At 38.3% G+C, this 11533-nt stretch overlaps 1 protein-coding gene across 1 annotated transcript; it reads left to right on the top strand.

Moving 5' to 3' along the window:
• Positions 1–325: 325 nt before the first annotated feature.
• On the top strand, positions 326–11363 carry RAB1A (RAB1A, member RAS oncogene family). Its single transcript, XM_014064140.2, has 6 exons — positions 326–562; positions 6570–6642; positions 7177–7272; positions 8169–8264; positions 9312–9443; positions 9894–11363. Exons 1-6 carry the CDS (start codon positions 540–542, stop codon positions 10089–10091), a joined length of 618 nt encoding a protein of 205 aa, XP_013919615.1. The 5' UTR covers positions 326–539; the 3' UTR covers positions 10092–11363.
• The last annotated feature ends 170 nt before the right edge of the window (positions 11364–11533 follow it).

Genomic DNA, 11533 nt, shown 5'->3' with positions numbered 1-11533 from the left:
CCCTGCTGACGTTACCCGGCCGGCTGAACCTGTCAGCCAATCGGTTATCAAAATATCAAAGTTGAGTCAACCGGGAAACACGAAAGAAAGAGCTCTGATTACGCACGCGTCGACCCGTCTGTAGGTTTGCTGGGAAAGCGAGTTTGTTTGCGGACTCCGCTCCAAAGCAACCCGAAAGCTGTCGCGGGACTTGGGAACTCAATTCCCCAGCATTCCTTGCCAAGGATTCCCCTCCGCCTTCTCATCATCATGTAAGGCCCAACCCTCCACCAGAGGCTTCTCCGTTTCCTGGTTCTGAGGTGGCAGCCATTTTGAGTTTTAGGTGCCAGAGCGGAGACGGCTGCAGACGCCGCTTGTGTGGGGAGGGGTTGTCCCTATTGGAAGGAGACGTCGCTGTTGCCCGTGTTTTGTCTGTCACCTCTGGGTGTCTGGTTGGCTAGGCAGTCCGATCGTCCCAGGAGCCGCCGGTGGTGGGTCTGACCGCCGCCTGCTCCGCGGAGAGAGCTCATTCTCTAAAGGCCGTGGGGGCCCCCGCTGACATGTCCAGTATGAATCCCGAATAGTGAGTACCGTGTGGCGGCTTTCTGGTGTGCGTTGGGGCAGAAGGGAGCGGCAAGGGTGTAGAGGGAGCGGGAGACGAGGATGACGGGCGGGATGACGGGATGGAGCAATTTCTCCTTGCCGAAGGAAAACTGGCGGCTCTGGGGCCAACAGTCTTCGGGAAAACAGGGGAGGCTGCCGTGGCTCTGGAGGGGTCTAGGATGGTTCCTTGTGCCCGCAGCAAGTAAACAGAACTGGTGGCTTTGGGCTTTAGGATGTTTTCAAAGATGCATTCCAAGATTCTTTCCCCCTTTTGAAAGAGGGTTTGGCCCGAAACTTTTTGTAAGGTGTAAATAATCATCTTAGCATTGGGGGTGGATTGAGGGTCCCAGTCCTTCCGATAGCTAAGCGAGTCGGTTCATTACTTGGTGTATTTTGTAGCTGGGAATCTTGTAGGTCTTATTCTGTGTCTTAGTTGCTCTCGAAGAGCGACCCATATACTTTTCTAACCACGATTTAGGTGAGCAATCCAGGATCAAGATCATAACTGTTGTTAAAGTTTATCGTGGGGAAATGGTGTGCCAATTAAAAAAAATCGTGAGATAACTTTTGTTAATAGAAGTATCTTAGGTTAAGTGAAGGGGGAAAGTGTGGTTTCATCCAAGGAATTTAGGGAAATGTACACAGGTGGGGTTTTTTTCCCCATTTAGTTCTCCCAACTATGAGGGTAGATATACTGGAAGATGATCCAAGGTCATTTACTAAATGATGATTGTGAGATTAGAACACCATAATATATCAAGTAGGCCTCGGTGTGATTTTATTTTATTTTTCATTTAATCTGTTCAATTCACCTTGTCTTAAATCGGTGACTATTTAACATGAGGGCATATGCTCTCCATTGGCTTATAGATTTCCTTAATAGGCTTCTTTCCCTAATGGTTATTCTGTTCCCTTTATATGTTGCACTTTTTTTCTACTTTGCTTAGGTGGGAAGCCTTGCCTAAAAAGCTGTATTTTTATTGGGTGGGGGATGACAGTGGGCTTTGGGGAAATTTCAGTTGCTTTCAGTTTTAACTATGATATGACTGCAATAGAGCTTAGTTCTCATCTGTTCCCCACAATTAATGGCAATTAATTGTACCATTGAGGTTCAATAGTCAGAGCCAGAGGCATTTCCAAAAATTTATAAAGGGGGATTTAATGTTGACAGTTGCCTGTCCCTGTATATTACATTCTGTCTTTACCAGTCTCCTCACCTTTATCTTTGCTGTAAAAAAATATTTACCTTTATCTCTAGCCATTCCTGTTCTTGTTCATTTCTTAAACTTAAAATACAGCCTAACTCTGGACTTCTTTTCCTCTTCATATGTATGTAGCTTGTTTTTCTCTATCCCTACTTTATCTTTAATAACAAGAAAACTTGTTATTTTCAGCTTGGCAGCATTGGTATTCAAAAGCACGGCTCTTTGAATAATTTATATTGAAGGATAATTTGGTTGCAAATGTTTGGAAAATAACTCATGTCAATTTACATATAATTAATTTTCCATAGTGCAACAGTAACAAAAATAGGGATATAGTATTCTGATTGTTGGTGGACTTAGTGTACAGCAACCAGAGTTAAGGCAGCTACAGTTTTGAGACCTTCTTAATAGAAGTCTAAATGAGTACTATCTGCAATGTGTAAAAAGAATGACTTTGAGGAAATGGCCTCCTAATGTAAGAAAAACCAAAAATTAATCAGGAATGACTTGCCTAAAATCCTATACTGTAATTTGTTCTGAACAGCTACTATTGTGGAGTTTATCTTCACAGTTTACTGAGAAACTGAAAAGAAGTTCTAATGTTGTATGTAGGGACATTTTTGTGACAATACAGTATGTCACAGAATGGAGGCGAGAAGATTTTATGAGATGTTATTAAGAATTAACATTTAGTTCTTCTATACTGAGAACTGATTGCTTATGTATTAGGTTGCAAAGAAGTCTGTGCCCGCCCCACATTGCAAAATAAATGGTATTCTCACTTAATTTTGTGATGTGTGAACATTCAGTAGTGTTACTTTACAATGGATAAAGTAATCTTTACCATTTGATTTCTTTGTAGCTGATTCACAGTTGCTGACCAGTTGCTATTGACTGATTATCGTGGATGTTCATTTTAGCTTATGGTCATGTGTTTGACACATGATTCTTAGAATGCTTTTTGAGCTTAAGTTGATTTTGCAATGTTGCTGCATTGCAGTGAAACACTTCTAAGAAATGAAAAGAAGAAATATGGAAACAACATTAAGGACTTTTGATTGCTCAATAACTTTTCTCATCATCCACCCTCACCCTCTGATTTCTACATCTTAAAGGCTGAGTATCATCAAATCTTGTTCTTAGCAGTGACACTTTGGAACAGCAAGTCTAATTTTATCATGAGTTAAAGTTGCATGTGGTGAGAACTAGGGCTTGAAGATTAAGTGTGTTCGTTTTTAGCATCCAAAACAAATGTTTGATATATCTGTGTTGTTGCTTAACAAATTAAAACTGTAGCTTTTTTATATAGGATTCTGTACATTTTATACTCTGAAAATTTAATAATTTTCTGGAAATTCCCAAATGAAATATTGAGTAACATCAAAGATTGATAGGACTCTAATTCATGATATAGGGGACATTTTCTTATCTATCGGATTGGAATCAGATAATGTTGGTTTGACTGTGATAGTTCTGAAGAATAGACCAAAGGTGATGGTTGGTGTGACTTGTGTTGCTTCACTGGCTTTTTAGGATCCCATCTTGCCCTCAGCATTTTGAATATCTATATGAAACTTTTGGGAAATACCTTTTACATGCTTGGACTAGAATATTGCTTTAAAATTATGAACATGAGAGATTGAGTTGAAACTGAAATTAAAATAAAATAGTACATAGATACTATAAGTAAGAGAAGCTGATTTGTTTCTTCATTGGATTGCATTCCTTCTGAAATATTACATATGATGATCCTGGATTCAGTGCACAGCAAGCAACCCAACCAAAGTTTCATAATTAAGTATTTTCAAATTTTAATGCTTCAGTTTAATAGAAGAGCAGAACAGCATTTGGCTTAATGCTTCAGTTATTTACAACATAGAAAAGTACTAAAATGCAGTTGTAATTATTAAAACCAACCTGTAGTTTACAACTGCAGCAACTTTTCAGTGATTTCCTTTAGTAGTAAGTTTTAGTTAAAAATATTGTCCATTTTTACGGTAGTGAAGTAAAATGTAAGATCTGTTTTAGATAGGTAAAGTGTTGAAAAGTAACTAATTCAAATAAATAATTCTGTTAATAATGATGCATTTTAGCCAAGATATTTGCCTGACATAGCCTGATTTTGGAAACTAAGTAGAATTGGCTTGTCTGATTAGAACCTGGATTGGCAATTTACAAAGAATACCAAGGATCTAGGCAAGATTGGAAAGATGAAAAAACATTCTGAAACAGCAAATAGAAATTACTGTTGTATTGTTGCTAAAACACATACAGTAGTGGAAGTTTGTAAACCCTTTAGAATTATTCATAATCCCAAACTACTTGATTTACAATTTAACTGGAGTTTTATCTCACCTATTAATAGATAAAGAGCTTCTGGTTACACAAAACAATATACTGTGTCATGTTTTTATTGAACACTGACCCACCATTCTCTTAAGGGATTGAATTAGATCAGGCATGTTAAACCCACATCGTCATCACGGGATGTATCATATGTGTGTGTGTGTGTGTACATATATATACATATAACCCTTAACTAAACTTGGGGTGCACATAGCCAGCACTTGATGTTTGACACCCCTGAGTTAGATGATCCAAATGATGATAATCACATGTGTGTTGGGGTAGTGGTGGTTCTCTTAACACTAGTTAAATCTAGTTGATTGCTAGATTAAGTCTGTTTCTCAGGACACAATTAATGGAATTGAATCTTGGCCTAACCAGATGAGATCTCTGAACTCTGAAAAGGATTATCATTGCTGAGGAAACTGTAAAGAACTATGAAATCTTTTGTGAGCAATTTGTTCTCCATCATGCCATAGTCAGACACATAGTATACAAATAGAGAAATATAATAACATTGTTACCCTCTTCCCAGATGTAGTTGTCAAAAAAGCCCCAAGAATTTCAAGAATAAAATATACAATACTCTTGTGACAATGCAAGGATTTACACATGGTGTTGCATTGACTGATAAATTCTCCCAAGGAAAACATTAAAAAAGAGAAGATAGAAAACAAGAAGTCTCTGCTTTCCAGAAAGCACATTGCTACCTGTTTCAAGTTTGCCCAATACCACATATTGCAGACTGGAACAATGTTGGATGGGTAGGCAAGACAAAAATGGAACTTTGTAGTGCTGATGAGAAATTAGAATTCTGTATTCCCACAAAACAATCTTAGTCCCCATCAGTGAAACATAGCAATAAAAGTAGCATTGTTTGAAATCGTTTTGAAGCCTCAGGACCCAGATGGCTTGCAAATAATCAGGGAGCAATGGATTCTAATTTGGACCAATACATTCTAGAGAACATCAGTTTAGCCAGTCATGAGGTGAATGCGAGTGATGCAGTACATCAGTGGTCCTAAATGTACTTCTACAGCAGAGTCACTGAAGTAGAAAAAAAATACATTTTTGAATGGCCAAATCTAAGGCCTGAATTTAAATCTGTTGAAGTGTTGTGATGTGACCTGAAGTAATCAGCATGTAAGATAGCTCCAAAATATTTGAGTTGAACCAGTTTATAAAAAGAATAGGGCCTCCTCCGAATCCCATCCGCCAGTCAATGTCGACTGGCGACTACACGGAGGAGAGCCTTTTCTGTTGCAGCTCCGACCCTGTGGAACGACCTCCCCGTGGAGATCCGTACCCTCACCACCATCCAGACCTTCCGCGCAGCCCTCAAGACCTGGCTCTCCCAACAGGCCTGGGGATAGGTTCCCAATTTACCCGCCCGAGTGTTGATTGTTGAATGAAAGTTGTGTTTTATTATTTTTCTTTTGTTCACATTTTGTTTTGTCTTTTGATACTGCACCCCCTCCCCTGTGATTGTAAGCCGCCCTGAGTCCCCTCAGGGAAAAGGGCGGCCTATAAATCTTAATAAAATGAAATGAAAAAAAATGAAATTCAAGTAGGATTGATCAATACATACAAGACCTTTGAATGAGGTATTTGCTGCTAAAGGAGATGGCACAAGTAAGGTAATCTTCACATTATTTCACCAACAAAAACAGTGATTGTTAGCTCAACATATACAATGAAAAAATGACAAAATATACTGTTTTTAAAGTTTATATATTGAGAATCCCTTTAATTAGTAATAGTATTCAGATGAAACTCAGATCCACTGTAGGCTCACTACTAGGATTATAGTCACCAAGCATCTAAAATTCAATTATGTGGCCATAGGGATGCTGCACCAGTCGTATGAAAAATGGTCTTAAGTCACTTTTTCAGTGCTGTTATAATTTTGAATAATCACTACCATGTTTCCCTGAAAATAACAGGGTCTTGTTATTTTTGAGATGCAGGAGGAGGAATAAGAATAGATTTACAATAACAGTAGGCTGATTTGTTTGCCTCTTCGCTGCTAAGTGTACTGTTTAAAGAATTCCACAAGAGCTGATTATAAAAAGTAGATGTGGAATAGACATATTCAAGACAGATTGCAAAAGAGTCCAGCAAACACTGGAGGAGCTGTTATTTCTTACCACTAGAATTCTCTATCAGAAAGTACCAATTATTATATTGACTAATTGATCTAGAAAGATAACAAAACTGAAGATCTGTTTTATTATTTTCTAATTTTCATCACAATTTAGTTTCCACATAATTTAATTTAAATTTGGGTTTCAGTATAAAATCCATTTATATAATTCCTAGCATAATTTGACAGGAAAAAATTGTCAGTTTCAATAAAGATAAAACAAAATAATATATAAATAAATAGCTTTAATCCATCAAAACATTGTATGTATAATTGTGGTTTTCTCTTTGCAGTGATTATTTATTCAAGTTACTCCTTATTGGAGATTCTGGTGTGGGAAAATCTTGCCTGCTACTTCGGTTTGCAGTAAGTTGTCTTGCATTCTCATATTTGGATCAATAACAATGAATAGTATAAATATCTAGATGGTTTAGCCTCCATAATGTTTATACTTGCTAAGTATTTGTAAAATACTTAGCAATCTATGGTCATGTGATCATGCTTTAATGCCTTTTTTTGCCTATTTCTGGCAAAACACCCATTGGGGAAGCTGGATTTGTTTAATAACCACTGTACAAGTTGTCATAAAATCAAGCCTGATTCAATTTACAATCACAACAACGTACAACAGAAATCCCAGTTCCAATGTGATCATAATTCAAGGTCTACCTGTATGATCAACCAATGGCAGTCATTTAATAAAGTTCACTGAATCTTCCCATCATCATCTGAGCAGTCTCAAGTAGAAACTGTCCATTTTTTTTTTCTAGCAAATTTATCCACCATGGCTTCAGTTTAATCAAGTACTTGTTTATTCTGAGACAGGTTTTTCCTTTCTGTGGTGGTGATATTTTGGAATACAGTATTACTAATGATTCTAAAAATGGTTCCTCTTCCTAGGATGACACATACACAGAAAGCTATATCAGCACAATTGGGGTGGACTTCAAAATCAGAACTATAGAGTTAGATGGCAAGACTATCAAGCTTCAGATAGTAAGTATCCCTTGGTAAATCTCGAAAGATGCTCTATCCTAGGGCATTGTAAACTTCATAGGGCAATTATGCCATTAGAAAATCTGCATTGTGGCTAGTTCTAAACTCTGTGAAGCAGCAGCAAGTGTGAATTGGTTTATATGTTAAGCGTATATAACAAGTGTTGCTCTGTATTTTGTAGCTTGAAGGTACTTTGTGGCAAACTTGCCAAAACACTCCTATTGACTGAGGGTATATCCAGGATAGGCCTGAACAAAAAAATTCCATTTGTTGACAAATGAAACCGGGATCCAACAGAGTCTTCTCCTTGGAGGTAGTAATGCAGAATTCACAATGTGGACGGCTAAACTAGCTGCCTTTTCAGAAATGAAAATTGTGTGGAATGCTTGCCCTGAAACATCAGAATTAGATTTCATTTTAAAAGTTGGCAAGAAATTACCTTTACCTGTGCTTTCTGGTAATGCCATGATCTTAACATTAAATCCCCAACAATATTTTATAGTTAATTTCAGTGAAGTGGATTCTGTTTCATTGCTTCAGGTATTTTATTTCATCTGATCTTTGGTAGGTATTTCAGAATAGTTAGTTGACTAGTAGTATTACCAAAGTTTTTTTTAATCTGTCCATTAAGAGCCCTGATGGTGCAGTGGTTAGAATGCACTATTGTAGGCTAATTCTGTTGACTGCCAGTTACCAGCAGTTTGACAGTTAAAGTCTCACCAGCTCATGGTCAACTCAGCCTTCCATCCTTCCGAGGTTGGTAAAATGTTGAGGGCAGTATGCTGATTCTGTAGACCGAGTAGAGAGGCTGTGAAACACTGTGAGGTATATGTCTTATTGCTATCAAATCAGAATGGGTGCAGTCTTTTAAGCACTATTCAACTTTTTTTTCATAGTGGGATACAGCAGGACAAGAGAGATTTCGAACAATTACTTCTAGTTACTACAGAGGAGCTCATGGCATCATAGTTGTGTATGATGTTACAGATCAGGTAAGTTTGTTAGTTGGACATTTGAAGGACTTGAATGAGCATGTTATAGAGAAGTGTAACTTTGTATATAGCAACAATTAGGTGAAGAGATGATTGAATTCAGTGGTGACTGTACATTCTCTCACTTTTGAGTCTTAGTTCGCCACCCCCATCTCGGATGCTTCTACAAATTATTTTTAACTTTATATGTCTTTGCCTAAAAGAAGAGTCTTGAGGCACAGAGAAATCTTCCTTAATTCAAGCCAGAAATTCCTGATTTGTAAAGCAAAGGAGAGAGATGGCCTCTATTGGGATTACCGTATTTTCACCCATATAACCCGCGGGTTATATGCGGTTTTTTACAAGCACAGCGCCCCCTGCGGGTTATATGCGTGGGCGGGGTATACGGAAAATATTTTACACGATCGGAGGCTTACACGATCGGAGGCTTGCTTCTTTCTCCGTTTCTTCCCCCACCCCGATCTCAGCTGTTTCCTTCTCCTCCGTTCCTTTCCTCTTCCCCAGCGTGCGCAGGCTTCTTTCTCCGTTTCTTCCCCCACCCCGATCTCAGCTGTTTCCTTCTCCTCCGTTCCTTTCCTCTTCCCCAGCGTGCGCAGGCTTCTTTCTCCGTTTCTTCCCCCACCCCGATCTCAGCTGTTTCCTTCTCCTCCGTTCCTTTCCTCTTCCCCAGCGTGCGCAGGCTTCTTTCTCCGTTTCTTCCCCCACCCCGATCTCAGCTGTTTCCTTCTCCTCCGTTCCTTTCCTCTTCCCCAGCGTGCGCAGGCTTCTTTCTCCGTTTCTTCCCCCCCCATCTCAGCTGTTTCCCTTCTCTTTTACTCGTCGCGGGTTATATGCGTGGGCGGGTTATATGCGTGGGCGGGGTATACGGGAAATATTTTACACGATCCGGAAAACCCGCGGGTTATATGCGTGTGCGGGTTATTTGCGTGGGCGGGTTATATGGGTGAAAATACGGTATATTTAAAATGTAATGTGATTTGTCTTAGAATCCAAAAGCGCTATATTAAATGGCTGAGGTTAGATTTAATATATTATTTTATTTTTTAGGAGTCATTCAATAATGTAAAACAGTGGCTTCAAGAAATAGATCGTTACGCCAGTGAAAATGTTAACAAGTTGTTGGTAGGAAACAAGTGTGATCTGACTACAAAAAAAGTCGTAGATTATACAACAGCGAAGGTATGCCTATCTTTTAAAAAACGTTAATCTTTAAAAACAGAAAAGTATTGTTGAATACATTGCAATATTTATAAACTGGGGGTGGTGGTGTATAATGCTGAGAATGAGTGTGGTATAGTGGTTAAAACATTTAATTAAGCACGGGAAGCCCACATTCAAGTCTGTATTTACTAGTGGAACTTCACTGGTTGAATTTGTGGTAGTCACTATTTCTTAGCCTAGTTTCTTGACAAAGTTGTCAGCATACATTTGGAAGATGAAGACTGAATATCCCACCCTGAATTTCTGAAGGAAAGGCTATATAAAAAGCAAACTAATAATAGTTAAATCTAAGTGAGGTTGTATAAAAGTGATTTTGATGCTTCCTCTTCATAATTAGCTAAATAGAGAGCAATATATTCTTTTCCAAAACTGGGTAATAGAACTAATAGTGATGTCTTTATTCTACAGGAATTTGCAGATTCTCTTGGGATTCCATTTTTGGAAACCAGTGCAAAAAATGCAACCAATGTAGAACAATCTTTCATGACCATGGCTGCTGAGATCAAAAAACGAATGGGTCCTGGAGCGACAGCAGGTGGTTCAGAGAAATCCAATGTTAAAATTCAAAGCACTCCAGTCAAGCAGTCCAGCGGAGGTTGCTGTTAAAACTTTCCTTCCCAGCTCTTTCTCAACAACGAATTTGAAATCTGAACCCAACTGAAAAATGCCTGAATTGTACTGTATGTAGCTGCACTACAACAGAATCTTATCGTCTCCACAAAGGTCAGAGATTGTAACTGATCAATACTGACTTTTTTATTCCCCGATCTCAATAAAGCTAACTTCATTTTCAGAAATGTGTTAAACCTCTTGTGTGCTGGTTTATAAATGTGTGTAATCTTTGTTACTTTTTCTTACACCGGATTGTTTCCTGTGGTTGTCTAAATTTTGAACATTATTTTGTTCTGATCATATTGGCACATTTAGATGTTGGGTTTAGGCTTCTGAAGATGAAGTTTAGTCTTTGTTTTTGTATTCCACAGCACAATTGTGGCTGTCACTTTTCCATGCACAAAGTTCATAAGGCATTCTGTATAAAATCTAATTTACTAGTTCCATGTAGAGCTCTAAGGAAATGGAAAGAAAACACACTACCTGGGATCAGCACTAAATAACAGTGTGCAGCCAAAGCAGGTTTGGACTCTTGAGCAGCACCTCCCTTGGCAACTCCCTTTTGAAATAGCAGGGCATTTCACTAAGGGGAGGGGGATTGCCATTCAAAAGGAAGTTGCAATCCCATAATAGTTCTTTGGATCGCAGATGCTGATTTTTCTTTATACTCTGCATATAATTTGTGGCTGCAGACTCTTGTAATTTGTTGCACAAAATGTAACAAACTGAAGAAATGTTTAATAAATATTGTACTTATTTGAAGTAATATCAAACTGTATGGTGATAAGTATTGTCTTAATTCTTATGAATAAGGGGAAAGGCTTGCATTGTGCCCCCAGTGAACCTTTTGTGTGCGGTATTGGCACTTTAAAATCACTTCCTTATAGACTATACCTGCCCAGCCCAGCGAATGACTAGCAAATATGGCCTACATGACAAAGTGTCGTGTGTTTCTGGCATGTGCGCTGTACTTGGAACACAATTTACACCATTGTTTATAGAACCATAATCACTCTAGATGTACCATCTCTCTTTCCCTTTGCATCCTAATTGTGTTTGAATCTATTTCTGAATGGTTCCATTTAGAAATTAGTTGTCTCTTGCTCTGTCATAGAAAAGGAAACAGTATTTTTCCTAAGGTATGAATGACTTCAAGCTAACAAGGTGATGTTAACTCTAATGATATGTTATGTCTTTTCTAAATAATGTTACTTCCATTCTCTCACAATCAATACTGTTGACTTTAATAAAATTTTGTGCAATTTATTGGTCGGCTTGGTTATGCACTAAGGCACAAGAAAGCTACAGTGAAAAAAAAAGCATAGTAATAAGGCAGCTGACCAAAAGACAAATAATACATTTGTGCAGGGAGGAAACATTTAAATACATATGTGAATTTGAGCAAAAATGTGGCTTGGTTATTGCTTCAGTGACCA

This window comes from Thamnophis sirtalis, unplaced genomic scaffold (assembly GCF_051295495.1).
Source record: "Thamnophis sirtalis isolate CommonGarterSnake01/CBP01778 unplaced genomic scaffold, rThaSir2_p1.2 scaffold_5, whole genome shotgun sequence".
NCBI classification, from domain to species: domain Eukaryota; kingdom Metazoa; phylum Chordata; class Lepidosauria; order Squamata; family Natricidae; genus Thamnophis; species Thamnophis sirtalis.
The sequence above is the reverse complement of the archived record's forward strand: the minus strand, read 5'-3'. Positions and strand labels throughout refer to the sequence as shown.

Bases quoted from the DNA above. Each gene is read 5' to 3' on its own strand.
- RAB1A (XM_014064140.2), top strand. From the start codon at position 540: ATGTCCAGTATGAATCCCGAATA. The intron at 7,273-8,168 runs GTAAGTATCCCT...TTTTTTTCATAG, and splicing joins AGACTATCAAGCTTCAGATA to TGGGATACAGCAGGACAAGA. The intron at 9,444-9,893 runs GTATGCCTATCT...TTTATTCTACAG, and splicing joins TAGATTATACAACAGCGAAG to GAATTTGCAGATTCTCTTGG.